This window comes from Mesoplodon mirus, assembly GCF_964341445.2.
Source record: "Mesoplodon mirus genome assembly, chromosome: 9".
Lineage (NCBI taxonomy): Eukaryota > Metazoa > Chordata > Mammalia > Artiodactyla > Ziphiidae > Mesoplodon > Mesoplodon mirus.
Window position 1 is genome coordinate 86,110,904 of NC_138985.1, and position 24,286 is coordinate 86,135,189.

At 36.3% G+C, this 24,286-nt stretch overlaps 1 protein-coding gene across 2 annotated transcripts; it reads left to right on the forward strand.

Moving 5' to 3' along the window:
- The first annotated feature begins 462 nt into the window (after window positions 1-462).
- Window positions 463-24,238, forward strand: ING3 (inhibitor of growth family member 3). Of its 2 annotated transcripts, XM_082631831.1 has the most exons (12): window positions 463-601; window positions 850-921; window positions 3,510-3,610; window positions 5,508-5,573; window positions 13,840-13,936; window positions 15,761-15,832; window positions 16,668-16,787; window positions 17,040-17,197; window positions 17,799-17,992; window positions 19,305-19,497; window positions 21,860-21,898; window positions 23,449-24,238. In XM_082631831.1, the coding sequence occupies exons 1-12, from the start codon at window positions 574-576 to the stop codon at window positions 23,563-23,565; spliced, it is 1,257 nt and encodes a 418-aa protein (XP_082487957.1). In that variant the 5' UTR covers window positions 463-573; the 3' UTR covers window positions 23,566-24,238. The 2 variants fall into 2 exon arrangements, 1 of the variants encoding a protein (XP_082487957.1); XR_014294937.1 differs by lacking the exons at window positions 13,840-13,936; window positions 17,040-17,197; window positions 17,799-17,992; ... (1 more) ...; window positions 21,860-21,898; window positions 23,449-24,238 and having other exon boundaries at window positions 16,668-16,760.
- The last annotated feature ends 48 nt before the right edge of the window (window positions 24,239-24,286 follow it).

Consider the following 24,286-nt stretch of genomic DNA (forward strand, 5'->3'; position numbering starts at 1 on the left):
CAATTGCCCGAACTTTGCTGATAATTCTAGCGTTAGAACCTTTGCCGTTTGCCTAGCACTACTTGAAATCCATGACTCACAAACGCCGGGGCGTGGAATCACAGCAGTAAAAAACAGGTGAAAACTTGTTCCTAGTTGTGTTCTGCAGGCGCATACAACTCCCGTCATTCCCCGTGTAAATATCAACAAATAAACAGAGGCACCGCATTTCAGATTCTGTTGCGCACCGTTCGCAACGGCGCTTGGTTTTTGTAGTTTCCACATGGAGGACTGCCAGCGTGTTCAAGCTTGCTGGGGAGGTGCTAAAACTACACTTCCCACAAAGACGCGGGGGCGGACTCCGGTCGGCTTACGTCATTGCTTCAGCCAGCCAATGACCGCTCCGGGCGGCGGTGAGGCAAGCGCTGTCAGTAGCCAAAGTGGTTTTTTTTTTTCTTTTTTTTTTTTTTTCCGCCGAAGCCGAGCGGGCGCTGCTAGCGGAGGCGCCATATTGGAAGGGACAAAACTCCGGCGACAGCGAGTGACACAAATAAACCCTTGGACCCCCTCGCTCCCCCAGCTCCAAGGGCCGCGATGTTGTACCTAGAGGACTATCTGGAAAGTGAGTGGGCGGCGCTGGCGGGCCCGATTTGGGGACCTGCGGGCGGGCGAGGGCGGGAGTGGACGGGCTGGCGGGATGGCGGGAGGGAGGGGGAGGCGGGGGATGTTTCTTTCTCACGGTAACTGGCAGCCTCGCTGTGGGCTGCCGGCTCCCTCGACCCCCCTGACGCACGCACGCACGTACGTAGCGACGTATGTGCGTACTTTCGCCGTTGGCCCCGCCCCTCTGACGGACTCTCCCTTTGACAGTGATTGAGCAGCTACCAATGGACCTGCGGGACCGCTTCACCGAGATGCGCGAGATGGACCTGCAGGTGCAGAGTAAGTCGGCGCGTTTGCCCTTGTTCGCTGCGCGCGTTCAGTGCCAGACTTACTTGCCATCGACACCAGCGACTCTGCTCTTTGGCTCTCCTCCGGCTCGCTCGCTAGTACAGAAGGAGTTGTCCAAAAGAACCGGCAATGCCAAATCTTGCCTCTTCTGTCTCCCACGCTAATTTTCTCCTGGCTTTTACAAGAGAAGGTGGCATTAGAGCACGTGTGCTCCTTTCTCGAATTTGGGACTGTGCAATAAAAGTTTCTATACCTTCGTTGAGAATGTAGATATGTTTTAGTGCACATCGGCATACATGTTGCGAAGATTTTGACTTGAGACTTCATGTATAGAACATAGATTTCAGCATTTATATTTTTGTTGAAGTTCATGCTAATCAAAATTCAAGAGCGGACAACACATAGAAGCACAGGTTATATGTAGTTCTTTAGAGACCCTGGTGAACTTGGAATGTCGCATTTGAAAAGTTACACACTAAAGGATACATTCTCAACTGTCAACAATATGGTAGTTTCTCAGTCAAAATAAGAAAGTAAATAAAATTTTACTGTAAAGCTTCTTGTCTGCTGTAACAAAAATTTTGACTTTTCTCCTTTCAGTTATAGCTTGGTAGTCTGGAGACGTGTTCCCCAAAATAACCTTGCTCTTTCATAGAACAGTATTTAATTTATTTGATCTTTTTTTTTCTGTGAAGTTTCTTTAAAGAGTTTATGATTCAGAGAGGGTAAAGTATAAATACCTTTGGAGATAACAACGTAAATACTTAGAGCAAAATTTCGAAACAAGAAAACAGTGCTGAGTACCAAACGTATGTCCATCATGCTCTGAAAGAACCTCACACACCTTCCCCCTTTGTGAAATGAATATAATATAGCTGTCCCAACTATCTTGTAGAGATACTATATTAAAATTTTTAAATGTGAAATATACAATACATAATTAAAATGTATAATCAAGTGTACTTTGTTGGCTTTGTGTCACTCCTTTTGTTTGGAGAAATGTAAGTACTCCTTAATTGTTTGAATAATATTAATGGCTGGCCTTCATGGGGTGTATCTGCAGATGTTTCTTGATCCCATGTGTACCAGCTATGTTTGGAGTATACATAGAATTAAGATTGAGGTAAGTTTCTTGTGCTGACAGGTTTTCTTCTTAGAAAAGTAGGGGTGGGGGAAGATCTGGGTTTTGGGTTATGATAGGGAAAAAAGGAGTATCATGGAAAGCGATCAGAAGACAGAACATTCCAGAGTGCTGGAGTCTTGAGGTAGCTAAGAACCTGCCCCCCCCCCGCCCCTGCTTCTCTGCCCTACCACGCCCCACACACTTCCATACCCAGTGTTCATGAACATTCTTTTCTTAGCCTCCTGTCGGTTTTATGTGGTGCATAATACAAGGTGATACATCATGAAATCACCTTCTTCTGTTCAGTGGATTGCAGTGTGGAAGTCTGAATTGAGTGTTGTTCCTCCAGCTTGCTCAACAAATTCATTTTAACTTTAATGTAGTTGAAATGCTAAATATTTGCTAAAGTAGTGTTTACTACAGGATTGAACGTAGATTTTATCATCAGACAGATCTGAGTTCATTCTAGGGCTTTACTAACTTATTCACTGGCCTTGACCACATTGCCACTTGCGAGGGATTTTTATTGTCTTGCGGATTAAAAGAAATATAGATAAATTAGAACGTTTAGTACCTGATACGAAGTGGGCATTCAATAAAGGGAAGTTGTTATTTTATATTTTATCATTACAAATGTTAAGTCCTCTAGCAATTTGGACTTGATTATGTAAGTTAGAGGTTTTTTTAAACTTGCATTTTTTACAATAATTAGAATTATCTAAAGTGAATAGGTATTAGGGATTAACAAAAGATTTCTCTTTGTCAGATAAGTTAGGAAATACACTATTATGCACTGCAGATCTCCAAAACAGTATAGTAAAACAGTTTTCCTCAATTTACATAGCAACAAAATCCCTTTTATTTATTTTTCCTTTTATAGCAGACATAGAATGAAATGACTATTCTTAGCACACACTTCAGGAAAAACTTATCTAGAACAAATAATAATGTGCGTTAAGTGAATAAATGATTGTACCTACCACGTTCAGTCATGATCTGAGATGATGGGGTGCTTAATGGTATATAGCAAGAGGTTGAAACCTTTTTATCACATTTTCTTATTGAAATAAATGTGAGGATTATCAAGTGGTGATTTCAATAAGAAATCGTGCTTCAGCATATTTGGCTGACTTTATACCGTTAGTTTTTGACCCCAAGCCTGTATCAACAACTGTGATATAGAATCTATCTACATTGTTGACTACTTTGACTATTGGAAAAAGTTTAGAAGTAACAACAAAAATAAATTATCAGTAGGGAAAATTGTACCTTTTTTTTTTTACTAAGGTAATTAAGGCACCATATATTTACATTATTAGAACACGACATATTTAAGTTAAGACCAAGTAAAACAGTGTATGTGGTCAGATATATTTTTCTTTCTTCATATCAAAGCATGTATATTCAGTGTATGAGTTTGGTCATCTAAATATGAAATGTTTTTATTATGTCCTAGATGCAATGGATCAGCTAGAACAAAGAGTCAGTGAATTCTTCATGAATGCAAAGAAAAATAAACCGGAGTGGAGAGAAGAGCAAATGGCATCCATTAAAAAGGTATGTTCAATACTCTGGATGATTTATCTGTGAATTTTTGAGACCCTCTGAGGAAGATATTTTAAAATTAAATAGTTTGGGGGATATCAAAATGAGGGAAAGTTATCAATAGCTCTTTAGAGTTTAAACGTGACTTATAAAATTAAAAATGATGTATTAAATGTTAGAGCTTCAGGTATAGGAATTTTTTTATATATAAAATTTTTTATTTATATTTGGCTGTGATGGGTCTTCATTGCTGCGCGCGGGCTTTCTCTAGTTGTGGTGAGCAGGGGCTACTCTTCGTTGCGGTGTGTGGGCTTCTCATTGCGGTGGCTTCTCTCGTTGTGGAGCACGGGCTCTTGGCACATGGGCTTCAGTAGTTGTGGCTCACGGGCTCTAGAGCGCAGGCTCAGTAGTTGTGGCACACGGGCCCAGTTGCTCCGTGGCATGTGGGATCTTCCCGGACCAGGGCTCGAACCCATGCCCCCCACACCACTGCGCCACCAAGGAAGTCCCAGGAATTTTTAATCATTGAAGCATCTTGGTAATTTAGAAAATTATTTCAATAATTAGTGACTCATTAGAGAGTCACAAAACCATTTAAAAAGTACATTTTTTCTTTTAATTTGTTTTGTTGTAGTTACAGGTAATTAAGGTTGCCTTGTCTTTGTATGTGTATTGTCTTCCAATTTGGGCCACAGACTGGGGTGAAAATTAGCAACCTTGAAGCATATTTTATATATTGCTAGGTAACTAGGTTGGTGGAATCATAGAAGAACAGAATCCTAAGAACTGAAAAGATCCTTAAAAAGTATTTAGTTTAAAACTCTTAATTTGTACATCAGTTGGTCCTAGAAATACAGAATTCTTTGAGTTTTTGTTAGTTTTATAGTACTCAGAGCTCTCTTACAGTTTAGAATGGGTATCAGCTCTCCCCTCAAGGTTTGCTTTAAAGGTGTGATCTAGTTTATTTGGGGATACGGTGGAAGAACTACTCACAAGCCCTCAGTTTGGTCATGACTATGCCATTTGACTATGTGACATGGGACAGGTCCTTTAATACCTCTGAGTAATAATGGCTCTCTTACCCCCAACCTTCATAGAATTGTTCAAGAATCAACTGAGACAGAAATTTGAAAACTAGTTGTGTTGTTTATTTTACCACATGGGGGGAATGTTATTTCTGTTAGGAGCAAAAACTTCAGAATCTTTTATAGAATTAGTCCTGACTTGGAGGATATCTGGAGGCCCAGGTGTGTGTGAGTATAGACTTCACATATATGCATCCTAAAGTCATTCATCATCCCTTTATCCTATTAGGTTTTTGGTGTAGCACAGCTTGGATATACCCTAAAAGTCTGATACTTAATGGAACTTCATAGAATTTTTAAAAAATAATTTGCTTTATACAGGGGAGAAATCTAAAGTATTGGTTGATTGTATGAATTGATACCTAGCTTAAAATGAGAATTATAGAACACTTGGAAAGAACGGACATGCAGGTCAGAATCCTTTCAATAGCTGCTTTTATAAAAAGGTTTAAAAATGGATAGCATAAATACTCTTTACAAATTAGATAAGTCTTACATCTTAAATAACATTTATTTTTAAAGAAAAATAACTATTCATTGGCTCACATAACTTGTACTAGTATAGAGGCTAGACTTGGATGATATTTATTTTTTATTTATATCTTTTCTAGGAATTCTGAACATCTTCCTTTAATCCTTGGCTCTTGTCTAAAATTTCTAATCCTACCCCGTTTCCACCGTATCCCTAACTGGATTTTTATTGCTAATGTATAATGACTGACAGTGATAACAAGCTATGATAATGAAAAATGCAGTTATATGTCCTGCATACACATATTTTTAAATTATTAATTTATTCTTGAAACATGAATGTTTTTATTCAGGATTACTATAAAGCTTTGGAGGATGCAGACGAGAAGGTACAGTTGGCAAACCAGATATATGACTTGGTAAGTAAAATTAATGTGCATGCTATGCCGTATTTGAATTATGGATTATGTTTTAAATGGTGTTGGCTTATATATAATAGGAAGAACAGACTAAACTGAATTATTGCTCTCTTGATCCCATTTAATTTCAGAGTTCAGTGTCTACTTTTTGGTTTCTTTGTGGAAGAGAGCCAGAGAGTCCACAGTCAGTAGGTCAAGAACCTTATAGTTTAGCCAAATCTACATTGCTATAAGATTGTAGCTGATGTTGGGCTTTTTTTGTTTTTTTAACAAAAATAGGTGTTTATTTTACTAATCCTTATCTTCTTAAGGGAGTGTGCTTACTTGCCTGATAAATCATCTTGAGATTGTTTCTGTGACAAAATACACGTAAGAGTACTGTGTTGATAGTTCTTGGTAGTCTGATTAAAATGAAGAAGAGACTTATTTCAATCTGTGTTGATGGATAGCACTCAGCTGTCTATTAAGTGACGTCAGTAGATATCACTCAACAACTGGCACAGGTGGCAAAACTGGGAAACATGATTAAGTGAACTTTAAAAACAGGGTTTTTTACAGTAGCAGCAGCACTTCTTAAAGACTGAAATTACCAAGAAGACAGATATATGTAATATTTCTCAAATTGGTATAATTATGTTTTTTTTTTAACATAAAGCATCTTCTCCCAAAGTATATACTTTAGGAAATACTCATTTCTGATTCTCTCTCAAAGCAAGTTAAAGCTGAAGACAAATGCTCACCTTTGGTTAACTTTAGCATATGGATTCATATCTTATTTTTGTAGTCTTGTGTGGATACAGTTTTATTACTGAACAGATACATGTTAATCTAAACGTCATTGGTGAGCATGACACAGATAAAAGGTACATATCCCATTTGGTATACATTGTGAATGCTATACTAAACTAGAAAACATTTGTCATGTAAAACCACAGAAAATGCTTAATTGTTTTTATATAGTGAAAATATTTTAACGGATATAAAGACCTAGGCTCTTTTGCTCATACAGTTAGTCTGAAAACAGTTTCATAAAAGATACTGACTAAAGAAGGGTAGACTGGGCTGGTAGCTTGATTTACTGTGGAACGAAAACCAAAAAAAGTTCTTAATTGTTTTGGTCCTGAATTAGGTCTATAAACACAGAGAAAGACATTTATATTTGAATCCAGGACTAATTTGTTTAGTAACATTCTTTCTCATATGTAGCAACTAGGTGTCAATCTCTATTTAGAAACTACCTGCTTTTTAAATCATATAGCTCTTTGGTTCCAATCTTTTGTTTATATTTTATTTTACTACATTTTACACCTTTATTAAAGTACTTCATGCATTTAGAAAAAAAAATATAACAAATATATGCTTTTTAAATGTGTGTGTGTATCCATCTCTTGTTTACAAACCACACTGTTCATCCACTGTGTACTTGGTGTAATGGAGTTTTATGTGGGTACAATGGAGGAATGAAGAGTAAATCCTATAAATGCTCCTGTCCTCAAGGCGTCTGTTAACTAGTTGGGAAGACATGCCCACAGAGACATGCCCATAAGTAAAATGAAGAGCCTGTATAGAAACATGTTAACAAATAAAGATTAATACAGTTGGGTATTAAGGGGATCTGGTAGAAGACTGACCTAAGTCAAGCAGAGTTACTGTTGATTTCTTAGAGGGTATGAGATGAGTTTTGAACAGAATTTATTCAGAGCCTCGGGGGCCTGGATTCAGGTATTGTATTGAGGAGAAAGCATTTCACTCAGAGGTAATGGATAAACACAGAATGAAAATTAAAATTAGTAAATTCTTTGAGGGAGATAGGTTATTTAGGTTAGAGATTGAAGGAATAACAGGTGATGTATTAAATTGAATACAATGTAATGAATGTAATAAAAAGCAAGGACCCATAATGGATTCTTGCAGACGTGAGTTCAGCTACTTCACTGACAGTAAGACTTTGGAAAAGTTATTTAATCCTGGAACCTCAGTTTTCCTTACCTGTAAAATAGCAGTATTAATTTGTGCCTTAAAGGAAGATTTGAATCAATCTCTCTCTCTCTCTTTTTCGACAGAGATATAGAGACAAATATAAATACATCTATATACATATGTCTATATCTGTCTCTATATCTCTTATCTATATCTGCGCGTGCGCGCACACACACACACACAGTGCTCGTAGCTTGGCAGATAGTAGGCACTCGCTCTTTAAAAAAACTCACTTCATGGGCTTCCCTGGTGGCGCAGTGGTTGAGAGTCCGCCTGCGGATGCAGGGGACGCGGGTTCGTGCCCCGGTCCGGGAAGATCCCACGTGCCGAGGAGCGGCTGGGCCCGTGAGCCATGGCCGCTGAGCCTATGCGTCCGGAGCCTGTGCTCCGCAATGGGAGAGGCCACAACAGTGAGAGGCCCGCGTACTGAAAAAAAAACAAACAAACAAAAAAAACAACTCACTTGATCTCATTTCTCTAACAAATTTTGTACTTTCCTGAAGCCACTGCTTCCCTTTCAGCTCTGCCAAGTTAAACCTGGTTTTTTTTTCCCACAGCCCCCCATTATTTATTTCTAAGACTGCCTTTTGTCTTTTGTCTACCCTTTCCTATCTCTGTCCCTTTCTTTCCCTCCCCTTTTCTTTTTGTTACTCCCCGCCCCTTCTTCCTTTTTAAATACTCCATTGCTATTCCAGGTGACCACGACATCCTTAATATAAAATCCATTCTTCTTGAGACTTTATGTTAATTTATTATCTTCCCACCTTTGTGGCCTTTCTCAGTCTCCTTGGGTATCACTCAGAGCAGTTGCTGTTCTGAAGGGTTCTGTCTTTGACCTGCATTGTTTCTTAGTCTGTTCACTGGTTCCCAGGTAAAGGTAGTTATCTTCTCATCTTCAGCCCCAGCTCCAGAGGCTGATGAGACCAAATGCCACACGGTAAAGCATTGTTGTGATGCTGGTTTTTACCCCCTCCCCACCACACTCACCACCCAAGCTGAGAAACATTTCTCCATTACTTTTCCATGTGTATGCTTAGTTTTAGCAATTATGCAATAATTATTCTTCAAGCTCAAACTTGTCCTCTGAGTCTGTTCTTATCTGAGAATTCCTAGGCCCTGGAACTCATTGTATTAAGACTTAAGTCTTCTCGTTTTGCTTCTTTCACTAGCATCACTGCTCATGAATAAATAATTGTTAAAATGTTAAAATCAATTATGCACCCTCATTAAATTCCTATAACATTTAACAGGCGAGAGCTTAGAAGGCTCTGTGCTTCAGAGGTGAATAGATAGGATATAGTGTAAGTGTAAAAATACAGTAATTTTTATTTATAGATCCTTTACCCTGTAAACAATGGTACTTGTATTTATACAGTTCTACCTAGTGGGAGAGTATAACTTTCACTCATACAGCAAATATTTATCGATCTCCAGCTATGCGTGGTCACTGGTGCTGGATGGGCAGTAATGATACAGACAGGCAATGAATATAGGCAAACTAGATTCTTGGAGATTTTGGTAACTGCTGTGAAGGAAATAAACATTGTGGAAAGAGGGGGAAAGAGTGAGTCACTGGGGGAGGCTTTAAGAGTCTACTAGTCAGGATGAGTGTAGTCTAAGGAGGTGACATCTGAGGCAGTACTTGGAAAGCGAGAAAGAGCCAGCCATGTGACAGGCTTAAGGAAGAACATTTCAGGCAGGTGATGGCCCAAGTGCAGTGTCTGAGGTGCAGTGTCTCAGTCTCCTTGGGTAGACTGACAGGTTGCACCAGGAAAGAGGCCAGTGTGGTTGGTGTGTCATGGGAAAGAAGAAGACGGTGTGAGCGGGACAGGCAGAGGCCAGCACGCGCAGGCCTAAAAGCCGATGAAGCAGTGTTTTTAGTCTAAGAGCAGGGGGAGGCCAGTGAAAGATTTTAAACAGAGGAGTGGGACACACCTTAGAGGATATTGTATGTACGGCTTTGCTTAAACATTATATTATTATGGAAATGCCAAGTAAGCAGGTATTATTGTTACAGGTTTTGAGATACAGCAATTGAGTATATAATTGTGTTTGATTTTGCCCCTCAATGTTTTCTATAGCACAGTATTTAATTGTATTATTTTTCATTAAAGTATTTTATTTACTTTTAAAATCAATAGTAAGCTTTTTATTCCTGTGACCAGCACTGTACTGACTACCTCATTTATTAAGGAAAAAAATCAGACTGCGTAAATATCCACAAATGAAGAAATTTGTGGAACTAAGGGTTAATTGGAACGAACCGACGCTTTATTTAAGAGGGTTTAGTGAAATTTGGCTAACAGACCAAAAAAAATCTATCTTATTAAAATAATTTCCTTCCAGAATCCTGATGTTCATAGGCTTTAAACACTTCTTTGTGTTCCTCAGTCAGATGTCACTGTCATAAGGCCACATTAGATTACAATACCTAGTAAAGGTGATTTATGTATATGCTGATAAAGCTTGAGCTTTTAGTTAATGCTTGAATGGTTTTAGCAGCCTCTTACAGTGCTACATACCCTTGAACTTGCTTCTTTTTTTAATCCTGGTTTATTCCTGAGATGATTATATTTCAGACCCACATTTTACCCATAAATTTGAGAATTCCTCATCTGATACTCTAATTAAGGAAACATATCATGTGAGCTTGACCTTTTGATTTGTCTCCTATCCTTATTGTCTTTTAGGAGAATGATTAGATGTAGTTTATGTGCTAAGGCCTTAGGTATTTGATTCACCCTAAAGATGGATCAAATTTTCATCTAGTTTAAATATAATTCAGGATGTGAAGAATCATTTTCATGACTTACCATCAGAGAAATGATTTGCCATCATGTTTCCTTTTTATTCCCCAGTTTACCCTCCTGATTCCCTATTACTAGATCTTTTCATGGATAGAAATTTCTCTCTTATTGCCATGGATTTCAACTTAGAACCTTGTAGACTGAGTGCTCATTGTCAAAGGGCAAACTCGACATCTAACTTTTCGAATTTGACAGTGTTGGAAGCCATAAAATCATGGAAAAACTTTTAAAAAGCTATATTCAGTTCAGTTTGAGTCCATCAAGTGATACATTTTAAAATTTGAATATTGGAAAACTGGGAGAGACAAAAGAGAAAGAATAAAGGATTACAGCTCTATGCAAAAATAATTAAAGGGTCAGGATTTTTTGTTTGTTTCATGCAGAGGGGCCAAGGGTGACTTAAATTTATTTTATGATCATGAATATATTAGCAAATAATGTTGACAGAATTTCCTTTGTCTCTGTAAAGGTCAGAAAAAGGACAGTAAATTTAAAGAAGTTATGATTTGGGGTTGTAGGATATGATTTAGGGTTGTAGAATAAGGAACTTTTGTGGCTAGCATTTATTGACATTAAGTGGGGAACAAATCAATAATTAGACTCTGTGGTCAGCCTTGTGTTAGAAATCTGTGGTTAATGGAAAATCTCTCGATTGGATCATTACCCTCTTTACCACTATAAATCAGTCTTACAGGGTCAGGTGTTTGTAGAGGGGTACGGTAACTTGGATTCTTGCTTCACCTGATGTCTGGGGGGGCCATTATGGTGCTCAGCTAGGATAGGTGCTTTACCCACTCAGAATCACGTAGGTAGAGGGAAGGCACTTAATGATAGGTTTCAGATACGTTCAGTGCAGCGCTTGCTATTGCTGTTTAATACTGTTTAAGTATCCTGGTGCTTTGTAGCTTAAGTAAAATCTTGTGGTCAACTTCTTTCCAACTCCTAATTTGAGTTAGTACAGCAGTGGTGAATCGAATAAAAAGAATTCTCATTGTTTGATAATTGCTTATAATATTAATCAGTTCATAATCTTTTTTACCTACCAGGAGGTGGGAATGATTGAAAGCTCCCTTACAAAACTCCCCACCACAGTGTGGTTAAGGCTTTTCTGTATCTGTTTATTTTAATTGTGAATTCGGTTTTTTGAGTTATTAACCCTTCGGGTTCCACTGCTTTTTCTGAACTGTCTAATATTGGGAATTCCATCATTATTTCCATGTTTTCAGGTGGAATAAACATTATTAGTGCTATCTTAAAAGATAATCAAGCAATTCTTAAATTCAGGGGTGGGATGAGTTAGGGAGGTATGTATGGTTTCTTCATCTCACCTCGATCCCCCCTGCCCCCAACTGAGATTCTAACACTTCCTGTCTATACTGTCTGCCCCTATGACAGGCCACACCAGACTTTGTTTTTCTCTGAGAATTCTGTTTGTCTTCTTGTCTCTATACACTCTTTAGTTCTTTAATTATCACTCCTTCTTTCCACCTGTTTGAAAACAATCCATTCTTCACTATCTAACTCATTCATAATTCCTTTATGTCTACAATAGCCCAATATTATATTTTTTCTTTATGTGCTACTTCTGACCCTTTCTCGCTGTTTTTTATTTGTTACATCTAGGAGATTTTTATTTATTTGTTTGTTTATACCTTTACTGTGTTAAAAATCTTACATAAATCTTGATTTGTCAGCTAAATTTTAATTCCTGTGAAGGCAGGGATTCTCTCATTCTTCAGGTATTCTCCGTTTACCCAGTGCCAAGCACATGATAGGAACTCAATATTTATTAGTAGTATAGTTGTAGGTAAGAAAGGTGGTGGAGTATTTTCACTGCATTAAGTAGACTTGGAATTTAGATATGAGTATTTTTTCTGATTTCCCTTGAGATTAAATTTTGACAATGTAAGAGATATTCTTGAATAACAGGTCTGTGTTCACACTTTTTTATTGGAAGGGAGTTTCCATTAAAAAGGATGCTCAGTTACCTGCAGGTTCTTTGAATAGTAGCATGTGTCTATAATACGTGACCCTATAGAATTTTAAATAGTTTAATTACAACTTCTACCAAGCTCTGAAAAATTATGTGTGAAGATGGAAGGAAAATTGGGCCTCGAATCATTGAAAAATCATAAACCAGCATCCCAATGATTACTGTTAATATACAAAATACAAATAATTAGACAATATTCTTATTTTTTTCCATTTGAATTCTATTACTTTGAGTTAAAAAATTGACTTCTGCATGCGGAAGTTCAGAGGGCAATGTTAGGTATAAACAGTGAAGCACAATCTATTACAAATAGATCAGAGTTAAGTCTCATTTTTATAATGCACTAGTTATTGAATTTGGGCATGTTGCTTAACCCTTCTGAGCCTTAGTTTCTTCACTTATGGAGACAGTAATAACCTATCTCAAAAGATTAGAGCAAGGACTAGAAAACATACACCTTCCAATGCACCAAACACATTAGTGGCATCTAACACCCGCAAATTGTCTTTTGCTACTCTTTTTCTCCACTCCCTCATTTAGATACACCTTATTTAATCGAAAGTCTTATTTAAACTTTTTGCCCTCTGGTGTATCATAGCATTTTGACATTTGTGAGAAAGTTACTCTTCATTTTAACAGTGATTAAGAGGGAAACTATAGAGTTTGAAAAAAAGATGTTGACAATAATGTGACATGAATATTTTTTAAGACTTGGTGTTTTTTGGTTTCACTTCAAAGTAGTAAATTTGAATAAGTATTGAAAAAATTTAATATTAAGCTTTAAAAATACATTAAGACTTGTTGCTAGTTGGAGGTGTCATAAAATTTTCTGAAATCAGTCCAAAGATCTCTAGGTGAATGAGAAAATACAAGTTTGCCACCTTAACCAAGGGCAACAGTATTACAATAAAACCCTTTTGACCAAGCTGTTTGTGGAATGGCATTTTCTGGCTAAAAACCCTTTTTGTTTCAACTCTTTACATAAATGTTTACAAGTATAATGGTCCACTTTCCTGCCTTAGAGAAATGTATGTATAGAATATAGGGGCCTCTTTGTTTGTCGACTGAGGATCTTTCATTCCTTACTGTGACAGTTTTTATGGTCTGACAGTGTGGATGGCCTTGTTATAAGTCGGAGATTAGGCTAAAAGTAATCGCAGGGCATACTGAGAACTGTTACCAACCCTCCTGTACCACCCATCGCCCATCTTTCCTTTACTTTTCATATCCTACTTCTTCCAAACATTTTCTAACAAACTGCAATTCTGGTTTCTTAAAACTTAAAACTTATTCAAGGAAACTTCGGAGATACTTAGCCTAGCAGCCTCATGTTATAGATTAAAAACCTGTGGTGTAGGTTAATTGACTTGCTCAAGGATACAAAGCAGATGCACTAAAAGAAATAAAGATTTAGGTTTCCTCATTAAACTGACACTTTAATAGTGTCCCAAATTGTGGTGGTTATCTTTGATCTTCTTTGAAACAGGTAGATCGACACTTGAGAAAGCTGGATCAGGAACTGGCTAAGTTTAAAATGGAGCTGGAAGCTGATAATGCTGGAATTACAGAAATATTAGAGAGGCGTAAGTAAACTTTACAGTTTTGCATCAATGTTGGACAGTACATGTGCACATCATTGAGGACACACACGTCCCGCAGAGGCTTCTCAGATCCTGCTCCTTGGTGGACCGTGGCACCTGGGTGGGATAGCTTGGTCCCCAGCAGTTGGACTGTTTGGGTCACGGATACTTGGAGAGATAATATATCATCCACTCACTCTGTATGAAAATAACATATTAAGTCATTCCATTTTTTAACATGGATATATGCTAGTAAGATGAGTGGTAGGAACAAAGATTTAAAGGAATACAACCATGTAGAAACAAGTCAGCCATCTGGCATTACGTGTTTTGACTTTGCCCTGCCAGTTTATGCACTTACGTGTTGAGGAAGGTTGTTATTTTTTCTTCTTAAGGACTGCCTTAAAGCTTTCCCTCCGCTGTGTTACTAAGAAAGATTTTAATGAGTTCTTCAACTCTTCCTCTTTTTCTCAAGAAGTCTTTCCTAAACTTTCTCTTATCAGCAAGAAACCATTTTAATATTTCTCTGCAAGACTCGACTTGATTTCCTGCTATAATTTACTCTTATCACTTCTAGGGTTTAACTCAGGAGACTTCCCCAAAATGGAGACATGAGCTCTGTTTCTTTAACTAATTTAGCTCTTCCAGCCTAAATAGATAATGCCATAAAAGCAGATAGTGCTGTGCTAAGCCCAGAGAAGGCACTCACTAAATGTTAGTTGAATCAAGTCAGTATTATGGCTGATTTCTAGTAGAATTTAATTAAAGGATTCAAGCATCTCTTTTCTTGGTGCATTTCAACAGCAAGAAATAGGTACAGCAACATGTACCTATTTCTACACACAGATGAAAGGTTTCTTTAGAGTGTTAGGTTACATATATCTCTGTTTATATACTCACTAGATGTCAACTAGGGCAGCAACCACACATGAATCCATCTTGGTACCCATAGTTGCATGTTTGTATTCAGAAATAGATCCATCATTTTAGATGATCATCTTATTTATTTGTGATACTTTTATTCCAGGGGGACCCTATCTGAAGATAATAAGTATTTTGAGACAAAATGAAATATTTTATTTTATTTTTTTGAAATGCTGATAGTAGCTGTGAGTAGCAATAAGCCATGCCTATTCAGTACTGCAGGAAGGTTAATGAAGCATCCTCTGTAAGGACGCAGACATACGAAAGTAAATTAGATCAAGTTATAAAAATTGCTCCACCCTGTGCCCTGCCATAATTTCATCTCAAGGGATCAAGATAAACCCAGGAAATGTCTTTAAAAAGCTTGGCGGTAGAGATTCTATGCATCACTTTTCACAAACAAAATCCCTAACTTCTTTTAGGAAGTCTTTACTATCGCATGTCATTTTAACGATCAAAGAATTTTCTTTCATATAGTAATGTCCCATTGCCTAATACTTTAGACTCTCCCATTAAAAGGTCTTCAGCTCAGTAACTCTAGGTTGAGTTTTTCAGATCAGTGATGGAGTTATAATACCCATTCATCCACTTACGTGGTACCAAATGTCGTGAATTCCCTAACTCAGACATTAGCATGCCTTGACCCATTTTGTACTTAAGGTGAATATTGAAAAATAGGCTACTTAGTGTTTAGAAAGAGAATCAGATTGGCTCAGGGTAAAATTGGCAGTGGTGACCCTCTAATGTGTTTGGCTAAAATGATGCAGGCATAGGCATCAGAGCTTGCCAGTCCTTTGCTGGCTAAGGGTACAGAGTGCCTGTATTCGATTGATGTGTAAAGTTCTGTGGCGATATCTCATGTGGTATATCTCTATGCCTCTCTCTCTCTCTTTTTTTTTTTAGGATCTCTGGAATTAGATACTCCTTCACAGCCAGTGAACAATCACCATGCTCACTCACATACTCCAGTGGAAAGTAAGTTTGATTTAGGACAGCTAAAATTTTAAAGACAATTAAAAATTCATTATATTATCTGTGTATTCTCTTTCACTAGCTTTACACAACCAGTTGAGAAACGAATATCCTCCCCTTATTTTGTGAGATGTCTTTTTCTCATCGTAATAGCTGGCAGATTTATCTTCTTTATTTGGGAAGAGCATATTTGATTTGGGAACAGGTAGTCTGTTTTCCCTGGAATTCACTGCGGAAGAACGTGTGGTGCTAGTTGCAGTGTATACTGACTACATACAGATACCTGATTCTCTCCAGGGAGTGTTAGAACTAAGCCAAACAGTAAACTACTTGATTGTGGGCTCTTTGTCCTTTTTATCCTTGCTTTTCAATTTTTTAGCTTACTTTTGGCTTATAATAAAGTCTCAAATGGTTGGTGAGTTAGTGAGTAAATGAATGGTTAGTCAGATGCTAGCTGGCTAGATGACCGTATTGGTGCCTTTTGACAGAGCAATTTGTTATGAAAGAAAGACTGTTTGAAAATTATTTTAAATTGTAGTTAATGTTTTGAAAACAAAATTCTCCTCATGTTATATGTGAAACCATGGTGTATCATGTGTTGTCTTCACTACTTTGCTATTAAAGTTTTTTAAATGTTCGAGCAGTCCGCTCTTCTAAAACAGGTGACACAGAGAGTTCTGTTTGTCCTGTCTTCTCAGAAAACATAATGTTCTGTATTCCATGAGGAACTCAGATCATAACTGTAATCAGTTTATAACCAGATGAAAGTACGATATATTATGACTTGTATATAGTTCTCTGAAATATAAAAAAATTTAAATTTTTTATTTATATTCAGAAAGGAAATATAATCCAACTTCTCACCATACGACAACAGATCATATACCTGAAAAGAAGTTTAAATCTGAAGCTCTTTTATCTACCCTAACATCAGATGCCTCTAAGGAAAATACGCTAGGTAAGTTTATTATCTTAAATATGATTGTTTTCTTTTTTTGTTTGCATTAAAATAAAGGGAAATGACAGCAATTAAGATTAATTATACAGATTCTTTACCTGGTTAAAGTCTACCATAGGAAGAAAGAAGTAAAAATGTGACATGAAAATTTTAAATTTAGTGATTATATCTGTGCTGAGAACTAATATATTTCAAGCTCACTAACTTTATGTTCTCGCTAACCATTTTTATTACTTCTTTAATTCTATACAGGTTGTCGAAATAATACTTCTACAGCCTCTTCTAACAATGCTTACAATGTGAATTCCTCCCAGCCTCTGGCATCCTATAATATTGGCTCCTTGTCTTCAGGAACTGGTGCAGGGGCAATTACCATGGCAGCAGCTCAAGCAGTTCAAGCTACAGCTCAGGTAAAAAGGAAAAAGGTTTGGAAACAATGTTAAATTTTGTCTGGATCCTTGGCAAACTCAAATAGAAACAACTAGATAGGAACAAAAAGAGTTTTCTTGCATTGTAGAGTTTCATTTTTAAATCATAGTTTTATGACATCTGACATTTTATTTAATGAAATGAATATGCAGAAATTCCCTGATTGATAATGAAAAGTAAAAAATAGATTCATACAACCTCATGCAGATCCCTTCTCATAGTAATTGCTCATGACGCCCATATTCTTGACTGTAAGCCACAGCACCTGCTAGGACTGTACTTTACTCTTTCTACCAGTTCCAGGGCTTTCTCTATAGCCTCAGAACTTAGGTTGCCTTGAGTTTGTTCACTTCTGTACTGGTTATCTGTATTCATTAAGATACCCATCCTGTAGTTACTTCATAACTAGGTAAAAACTGCTCTTAAATCTTTACATAAAATAGCTTAAATTACAATGATGAAAATAATGGTTTAAACACAGTAATATTGGATAAGCCAAAATAATGCTGTAACTAGTAAGACTTGAAAAAGAAAATACACATACTTATATTTATTAATACTACCAATGAATGTCTTTCTAAGATGAAGGAGGGACGAAGAACATCAAGTTTAAAAGCCAGTTATGAAGCATTTAAGAATAATGACTTTCAGCTGGGAAAAGAGTTTTCCATGCCCAGGGAAGCAGCTGGCTATTCATCATCTTCAGCGCTCATGACTACATTGACACAGAACGCCAGCTCATCAGCAGCAGATTCACGGAGTGGGAGAAAGAGCAAGTAAGTTTTATTGCTACAGTAGCCCGTACCTTTACTAAGTATGCAGACTACCTGGCATCCAGCTGGGCTTCCGTATATTAAACAAAGGCAGCATGATATGATGGGTCAGGGTGAACTTTGGGGAGGTGGGAAGACATGACATTTCCTGCACACTGACTTACTTTGAAAGGGATGAAGTCTTTAAAAAGTGCTAAGAGACCGTAATTTTTCTAGAGTCTTAAATTGGGTTTATTAATAAATGACTTCTCTTTACTTTCTTTTGTTCATTAAGATAAACCATTTTAGGAAACTTCTTCTGCTTATAACACCTTATTTTGTCATGTGTTTCCTGGAAATTTTTTTAAATAAGATTCTTCATTTTAATTAAGAGCAAGTTGTCTTAATTCTTGGTATTACATCCCCAAAGTTGAAATTATGAAAATATCCCTAGATTTTGTAGATGAGACTCTTAGGATGATTATATAAAAACTGAACAGCATTAGGCACCATCTTTCCAAAGTACCTGCATATGTTAGGTATTCATACATAGTGAAAGTTCAAATTCTCGGCCAAAAGAATTGTATCATAATTTTATCATAATTTATTCTTTAAATGTATTGTATTTTCTGCAAGTAAATGTTGTATTTTCTGTGTTCCTGTACTTTCTGTGACTAAATCTCTAAAAGAATGATCAATGTAGAATTACCACAAAAGTGCTAAATATCTTAAAAATTCATTTAATGACCCAAACTTTTTATAACTGCTGATGATAAATTTTTGTATTTTTAAAATTTATTAGCATACATATAACGGTAAATTTCTTGTGAATTTTAACACTTTTTGTTTCCTGTCCTACACAGGTAAGTATTCACATGTCAGTTGATGTTCATGATTATTTTCATCAAATGCTTCTGTGTATTTGTATTTTAGATTTTGATGAAGAGTATTCAGTTTGCTTAAAAATACAAAGAATGTCTGTAAGGTAGCCATAACTAATACTAATTCTTAAAAGTATTACCTACAATTTAAATCCATGGTAAGTAGTAACTGATTAAAAATTTATTCTAAAAACTTTGAAATATTTTGAAAGAATTTCCTTTGAATATATTTGTTCTCCAGAAAACAAAAAAATCTCAGATAAAAATAAACTGTTATGAAAAATGTTTTATTGCTCTAAACAATTGTGCTTTTAAATCTGTTTATCAGATTCTTTGAGTGTTAAATATTAATTTATACATTTAATGTTATTTCATATCATACCACTTACTTAGAAGTTATCTTCAGGTAACTTCTTATGGATGCTGAGCAAATAAAACTGATACTGTTTTTTCAGAAACAACAACAAGTCTTCAAGCCAGCAGTCATCATCTTCCTCCTCCTCTTCTTCCTTATCATCATGTTCTTCATCATCAACTGTTGTACAAGAAATCTCTCAACAAACAACAGTTGTACCAGAATCTGATTCGAACAGTCAGGTTGATTGGACTTACGACCCAAATGAACCACGATACTGCATTTGTAATCAGGTAAAAATCTGACATAGGTCTATAAAAGCATAATCTGAATAAATTAGGAAAAAGAGCTACTCCATTTTTTTAGAGTTCTTTTTATTCCAGTTAAAAATACCTTTGCTTCTTTAATATATTTTTCTCCTGCTTCTTATAAAAATGATGTGTTTGCTGTAAGTACAAAGAGTATAAAGAAACATATAAGTCATCCATAATCTTGGCCCTCAGATATAACCTATAATTAAACATTTTGATGTACTACTACTATATACCCCACATGGATGTTGTCTTAGCCTGCTCAGGCTGCCATAATAAAATACAACAGACTGGGTGGCTTAAACAACAGAAATTTGTTTTCTCACAGTTTTGGAGGCTGGCTAGTCCAAAATTAAGGTGCTGGCCAACTGTGTTCCTGGTGAGGGCTCTCTTCCTGGCTTGCAGACGGCCCCCTTCTTGTTGAGTCCTCACATGGTGAAGAAAGAGAGCTTTGGTATCTCTTCCTTTCGTTATAAGGACACCAACTTGATTGAATTAGGGCTCCACCCTTATGGCCTCATTTAACCTTTATCCTCTCCTCACAGGCAGTCACATTGGGGGTTAAGACTTTAACACATGAATTTTGGGAAGGGACACAAGCATTCAGTCCATAATACATATGTACACAGGTACACACATAGGTGTATGTGTATTTGAATTTGACAGTTGGAATCATGGTATGTCCTTTTATGTAACTGGCCTTTTTCACTAAATCGTGTACTGAACATGATTTTTCTTGTCATTTTTTTCTTCTCACAGTTATCTTTTATACTCTGTACTGTAACTTATTTAGTCAATATTTAGCTGTAAATTATTTTAGTGGTTTTATTTTTTCTAAATTACAAATAACATTATGGTAGGCATTTTTTATCTAATCCATTTCATACATCTAATTTCTAGGATAATCCTTTAGAATTAAAATTAAGTTATAAATATTTGATACCAACTACCAAATTATCTTCTAAAATTTATTACCAAAATTAATAAATTGATGAATATGCCTATTTCCTAAACCCTGTCCAGCACTGCATTTTATTCTCTCTTAAAAACCATGTACCAATTTTGATAGTTTTGAATCACACAGTGGTTTCAATTTACCTTAGTAGTAAGATTGGATTTTTTTGGCCATTTTGATTTCTTCTTTTATGAGTTGGCTGATTTTTTCTATCATTTTTGTCATATATAAATATTTTGCTTGGTTTAGTTTCTTAATTCTAAAATTACAATTTTATGTAGTAATGACTGTCAGTCTTTTTCTTTGTGAATTCAGCCATGGATTATATCCTTAGGAAGGCCTCTTCCCCTTTACCCCTTATAAATGTGTCTTGATTTTTAAATGTTTTGGTCTGTTGATATGCTTTAATTTCTTCACAATTAAATCTTTAATCTGTCTGCAGTATATTGTGTTTAACAGTGTGAGTTGCCAGTCTAATTTGTAAGAAAATGCCATTTAAGAGTTTGCTAGTTCTGCTGTCACCTGATAAACATTTTTTAACATTAATGATTAAGAATATCCTGTAAAGATCCTGGCAGTAGAGGTAGATTACCTACAAAAGAACAAAATCAGATTCACCCTAGATTTCTCCTCTATAATACTAAAAACTAGAAGTTGATGAAATATGTCTGTAGAGCTTTGAGGGAGAGATCTAAGTGCCCCCCCACCCCGGGCCCCTACCTCACACCCCCGCAAATTGTTACCCAGAGAAGTTGTTGATCATGTGCGTAGAACTGCAAACAGATATTTTCACTCATGCAAAGAATCAGGAAGTATGCCATCTAGTAAAATAAACTCTATCTGAAAATGTATTCCGTTCATTGAGAACTTAAATGAATTCAGGAATTAGGAAGTCGTGCTGTAAAGTGCTAGTGAAGAACAGCTAAAAGAAAAATGAGAAAGGACATATAATAAATAGATTATAAGTTTAGAAGTTTCAATGAAATGGGCTATTGACTGCAAAACTATAAATGACCTAACCTGACCCAAGAAAAAGTAAAAAAAAAAAAAACTTAAGTATGTAAATAATCAAGAAAGAAACTTAAAATCTTTATAAAAGAAACCACCCAAAAAAGTTGGCTCCTTTGTCGAGGTAGTTTACAGAACAAATTCTTGCAGACTTTCAAAGAGTACATAATTTCTGTGTATCTCCCCCTACATCCCAGTCCCAAAAAAATCCTTCAGAAAAAAAAACTGTAAACTGTGTAAAACTATATGCCCTGTTTCTTATTGCAGTTGTATATTCAGTGTATTTCCCTCTATTTTCTTAACAGTATCATAGACAATTAATTTGGGTTTAGGTGCTTGTTATATAGTCATAACAAAAATATTTAATTTTCTTTTAACTAGGTATCCTATGGTGAGATGGTGGGCTGCGATAACCAAGATGTAAGTATTAAATTTTTCTATTTAGGAATGAAAAAAATCACAGATTATTATTGCTAGAATGTATACTTTTTTGTTGACTGTCTCTCAGTATAAGAAAACAGGTTTGAAGTTATGTTCATTATAATAATGCTAGCGTATTCCTCCCCCAAATAGGATAGTATCCCTTAATGTATTCCCTATTTTAACTTCTTTAAAGCTAATTTTACTAGCTTTTTTAAAGCTAGTTTTATGTGCAGATTATACTTCTCAAAAGGTGCTACGTTGTATGAGAATTAGAAACACCCTCCTCCCCTTTTGCCAAAGAATGCTGTGTTTGCTAGAATTCAGTTCACTTATCGCAGTGAAGAATTGGAACTTTAGAACAGTACATTCTTTCAGGAAGCATGATGCTAAAGTGAAGGCTCTAACGTGGGTTATTTTCCTCCTGTTAGTGTAGTATTTCCTAAGGTACTCTGCAAGTGTCAGCTGATAAGAGCCACTTCTGATATTAAAAAATAAAGAAGGTTTGAAAGAAAAGAATTCCTATTTATTTTCTTTGAAGCTAATTTGGGTTAGAGATATGTTTTAAATGCTGAGAATATTTTTATCTAGTAATTTCCACTCCCTTCTTAACTGTCACACAGCTCAGCCCCCTTTTGTCCATCTTTTCCTCCAGAGGGGTAACTGAACCCTGAATTCTAAAGAGGACTAGTCAGTAATGTCAAGATCCTAAGGTTAATAATAAGAGTTTTAAATTTTTAAAACAATTTGAAAATTGATCAGAATTGGCTCATGAAAACGTGTGCTTTCCTGACCTGCCAGGTTCCCAACAACACGTTCACATAGAGAAAGACTTTCCTTCCACTCCCTGTGCAGAACCACTGTGGGCTGTTTGTGATTATTGCAAAACCATTTCAAGAAGACCATTGTAAACTGTCTTCTGGGGCGCTTAGTGCAAATGAGGGATGAGAGTTCTGTGAATACCCCGTCATACTCTCTCTGATCCCTCTCATTCCCAGTTGTGCTCTTCTAAGTGCTCAGATTTTCTGTGAAAGTGTAGAACCACTTAGTATACTGCACAGTGGAACTCCTTTTCTCTGCATATCTAGGAACAGATACACCAGAAAGGAAACCCAGGGCAGTCCTTTATGTCTTTAATTACAAGTAGCTTGTTCTGCTTTATGAGCAAATGAATAAGGCTGAATATTAAATAAAATCTTTAAAATACATTTACCGCCTGTGTGAGAGACCCGTCTCACTTCATCTTGTCCTTGTGAGTTGGTGTCAATGTACTCTCCACCTTAACGGAAATTAGTGAATTTGTGTTCATTATTTAAGATTATGGGAGTAGATTACATGAACCTCAGAGTTAACAAAGATGCATAATTTTCTGTCTCCATTTCCTCATCTTTGAAACTTACCAGTTGGACTAAATGAACAATAAATCAGCTCCTAGATGTCAAAGTTCTGTTTCTATGGCTCTAATTATTAATATTTAGTCTGCTGGGCATATTTTAACATACTTCCTAATCTTTTACTAAAAACTATTTCTTTGCATTTTTGCTTTCTAGTGCCCCATAGAATGGTTCCATTATGGATGTGTTGGATTGACAGAAGCACCAAAAGGAAAATGGTACTGTCCACAGTGCACCGCTGCCATGAAAAGAAGAGGCAGTCGGCACAAATAAGGGTGGTCGTTTCATTTGAGAAAGAAAAAAACTCCAACATTTTATATAGGACTTTAAAAAAAGGAAAAAAAGAGAGAGAAGAGACAATGCATTTCCAGGCAACCACTTAAAGGATTTACATAGACAATCCTATAAGATCTTGAACTTGAATTTTATGGGTTGTATTTTAATAATGTAAGTAAATTATTTATGCACTCCTGGTGTGCTCTGAATATTATTCCAGTCAGCCTTGGATTATTTCAGTGGCCAACATATGCAGACGTTTGTACTCCTCAACCATTTTCTCCAAGTAATGGGCATTCTATAATTTAGACTTCAAAGAATTCCAGCGATGAAGATTTTAAGAAAAGGATTTTATATTCAACAGGTATGTTCTGCTGCATGTACTGTACTCCAGAGCTGTTACGTAACACTGTATATAAATGGTTGCAAAACAAAAAAAAGTCAGTGCTTCTAAAAAGAATTTAAGATAATGGTTTTTTAAATGCCTTTATAATAAGCTTTGTTTCTTTGTGAAACTAAATTCAGCGGGCTGAAGGAAATGGTTCATGTGATAAAGTGGGCTGGTGTCCTCTAGAGTACCTGGGTACATAAACAGAAATTCCTGTAGGTAAAACCTAATCTGTGCCATTAGTCTTTATATGTTTCTGCATCCAGATAGAGTGCAGTTCATGAGGGTGGGAGGGGGAGGGGCTGAGGGGAAAGGGTGTTTAAGTGATAC

Excerpts from the sequence above, each read along its gene's own strand:
- ING3 (XM_082631831.1), top strand. The coding sequence starts at position 574 with ATGTTGTACCTAGAGGACTATCTGGAAA. Across the intron at positions 3,611-5,507 it reads AAATGGCATCCATTAAAAAG|GATTACTATAAAGCTTTGGA; the intron begins GTATGTTCAATA and ends GTTTTTATTCAG. Across the intron at positions 13,937-15,760 it reads TACAGAAATATTAGAGAGGC|GATCTCTGGAATTAGATACT; the intron begins GTAAGTAAACTT and ends TTTTTTTTTTAG.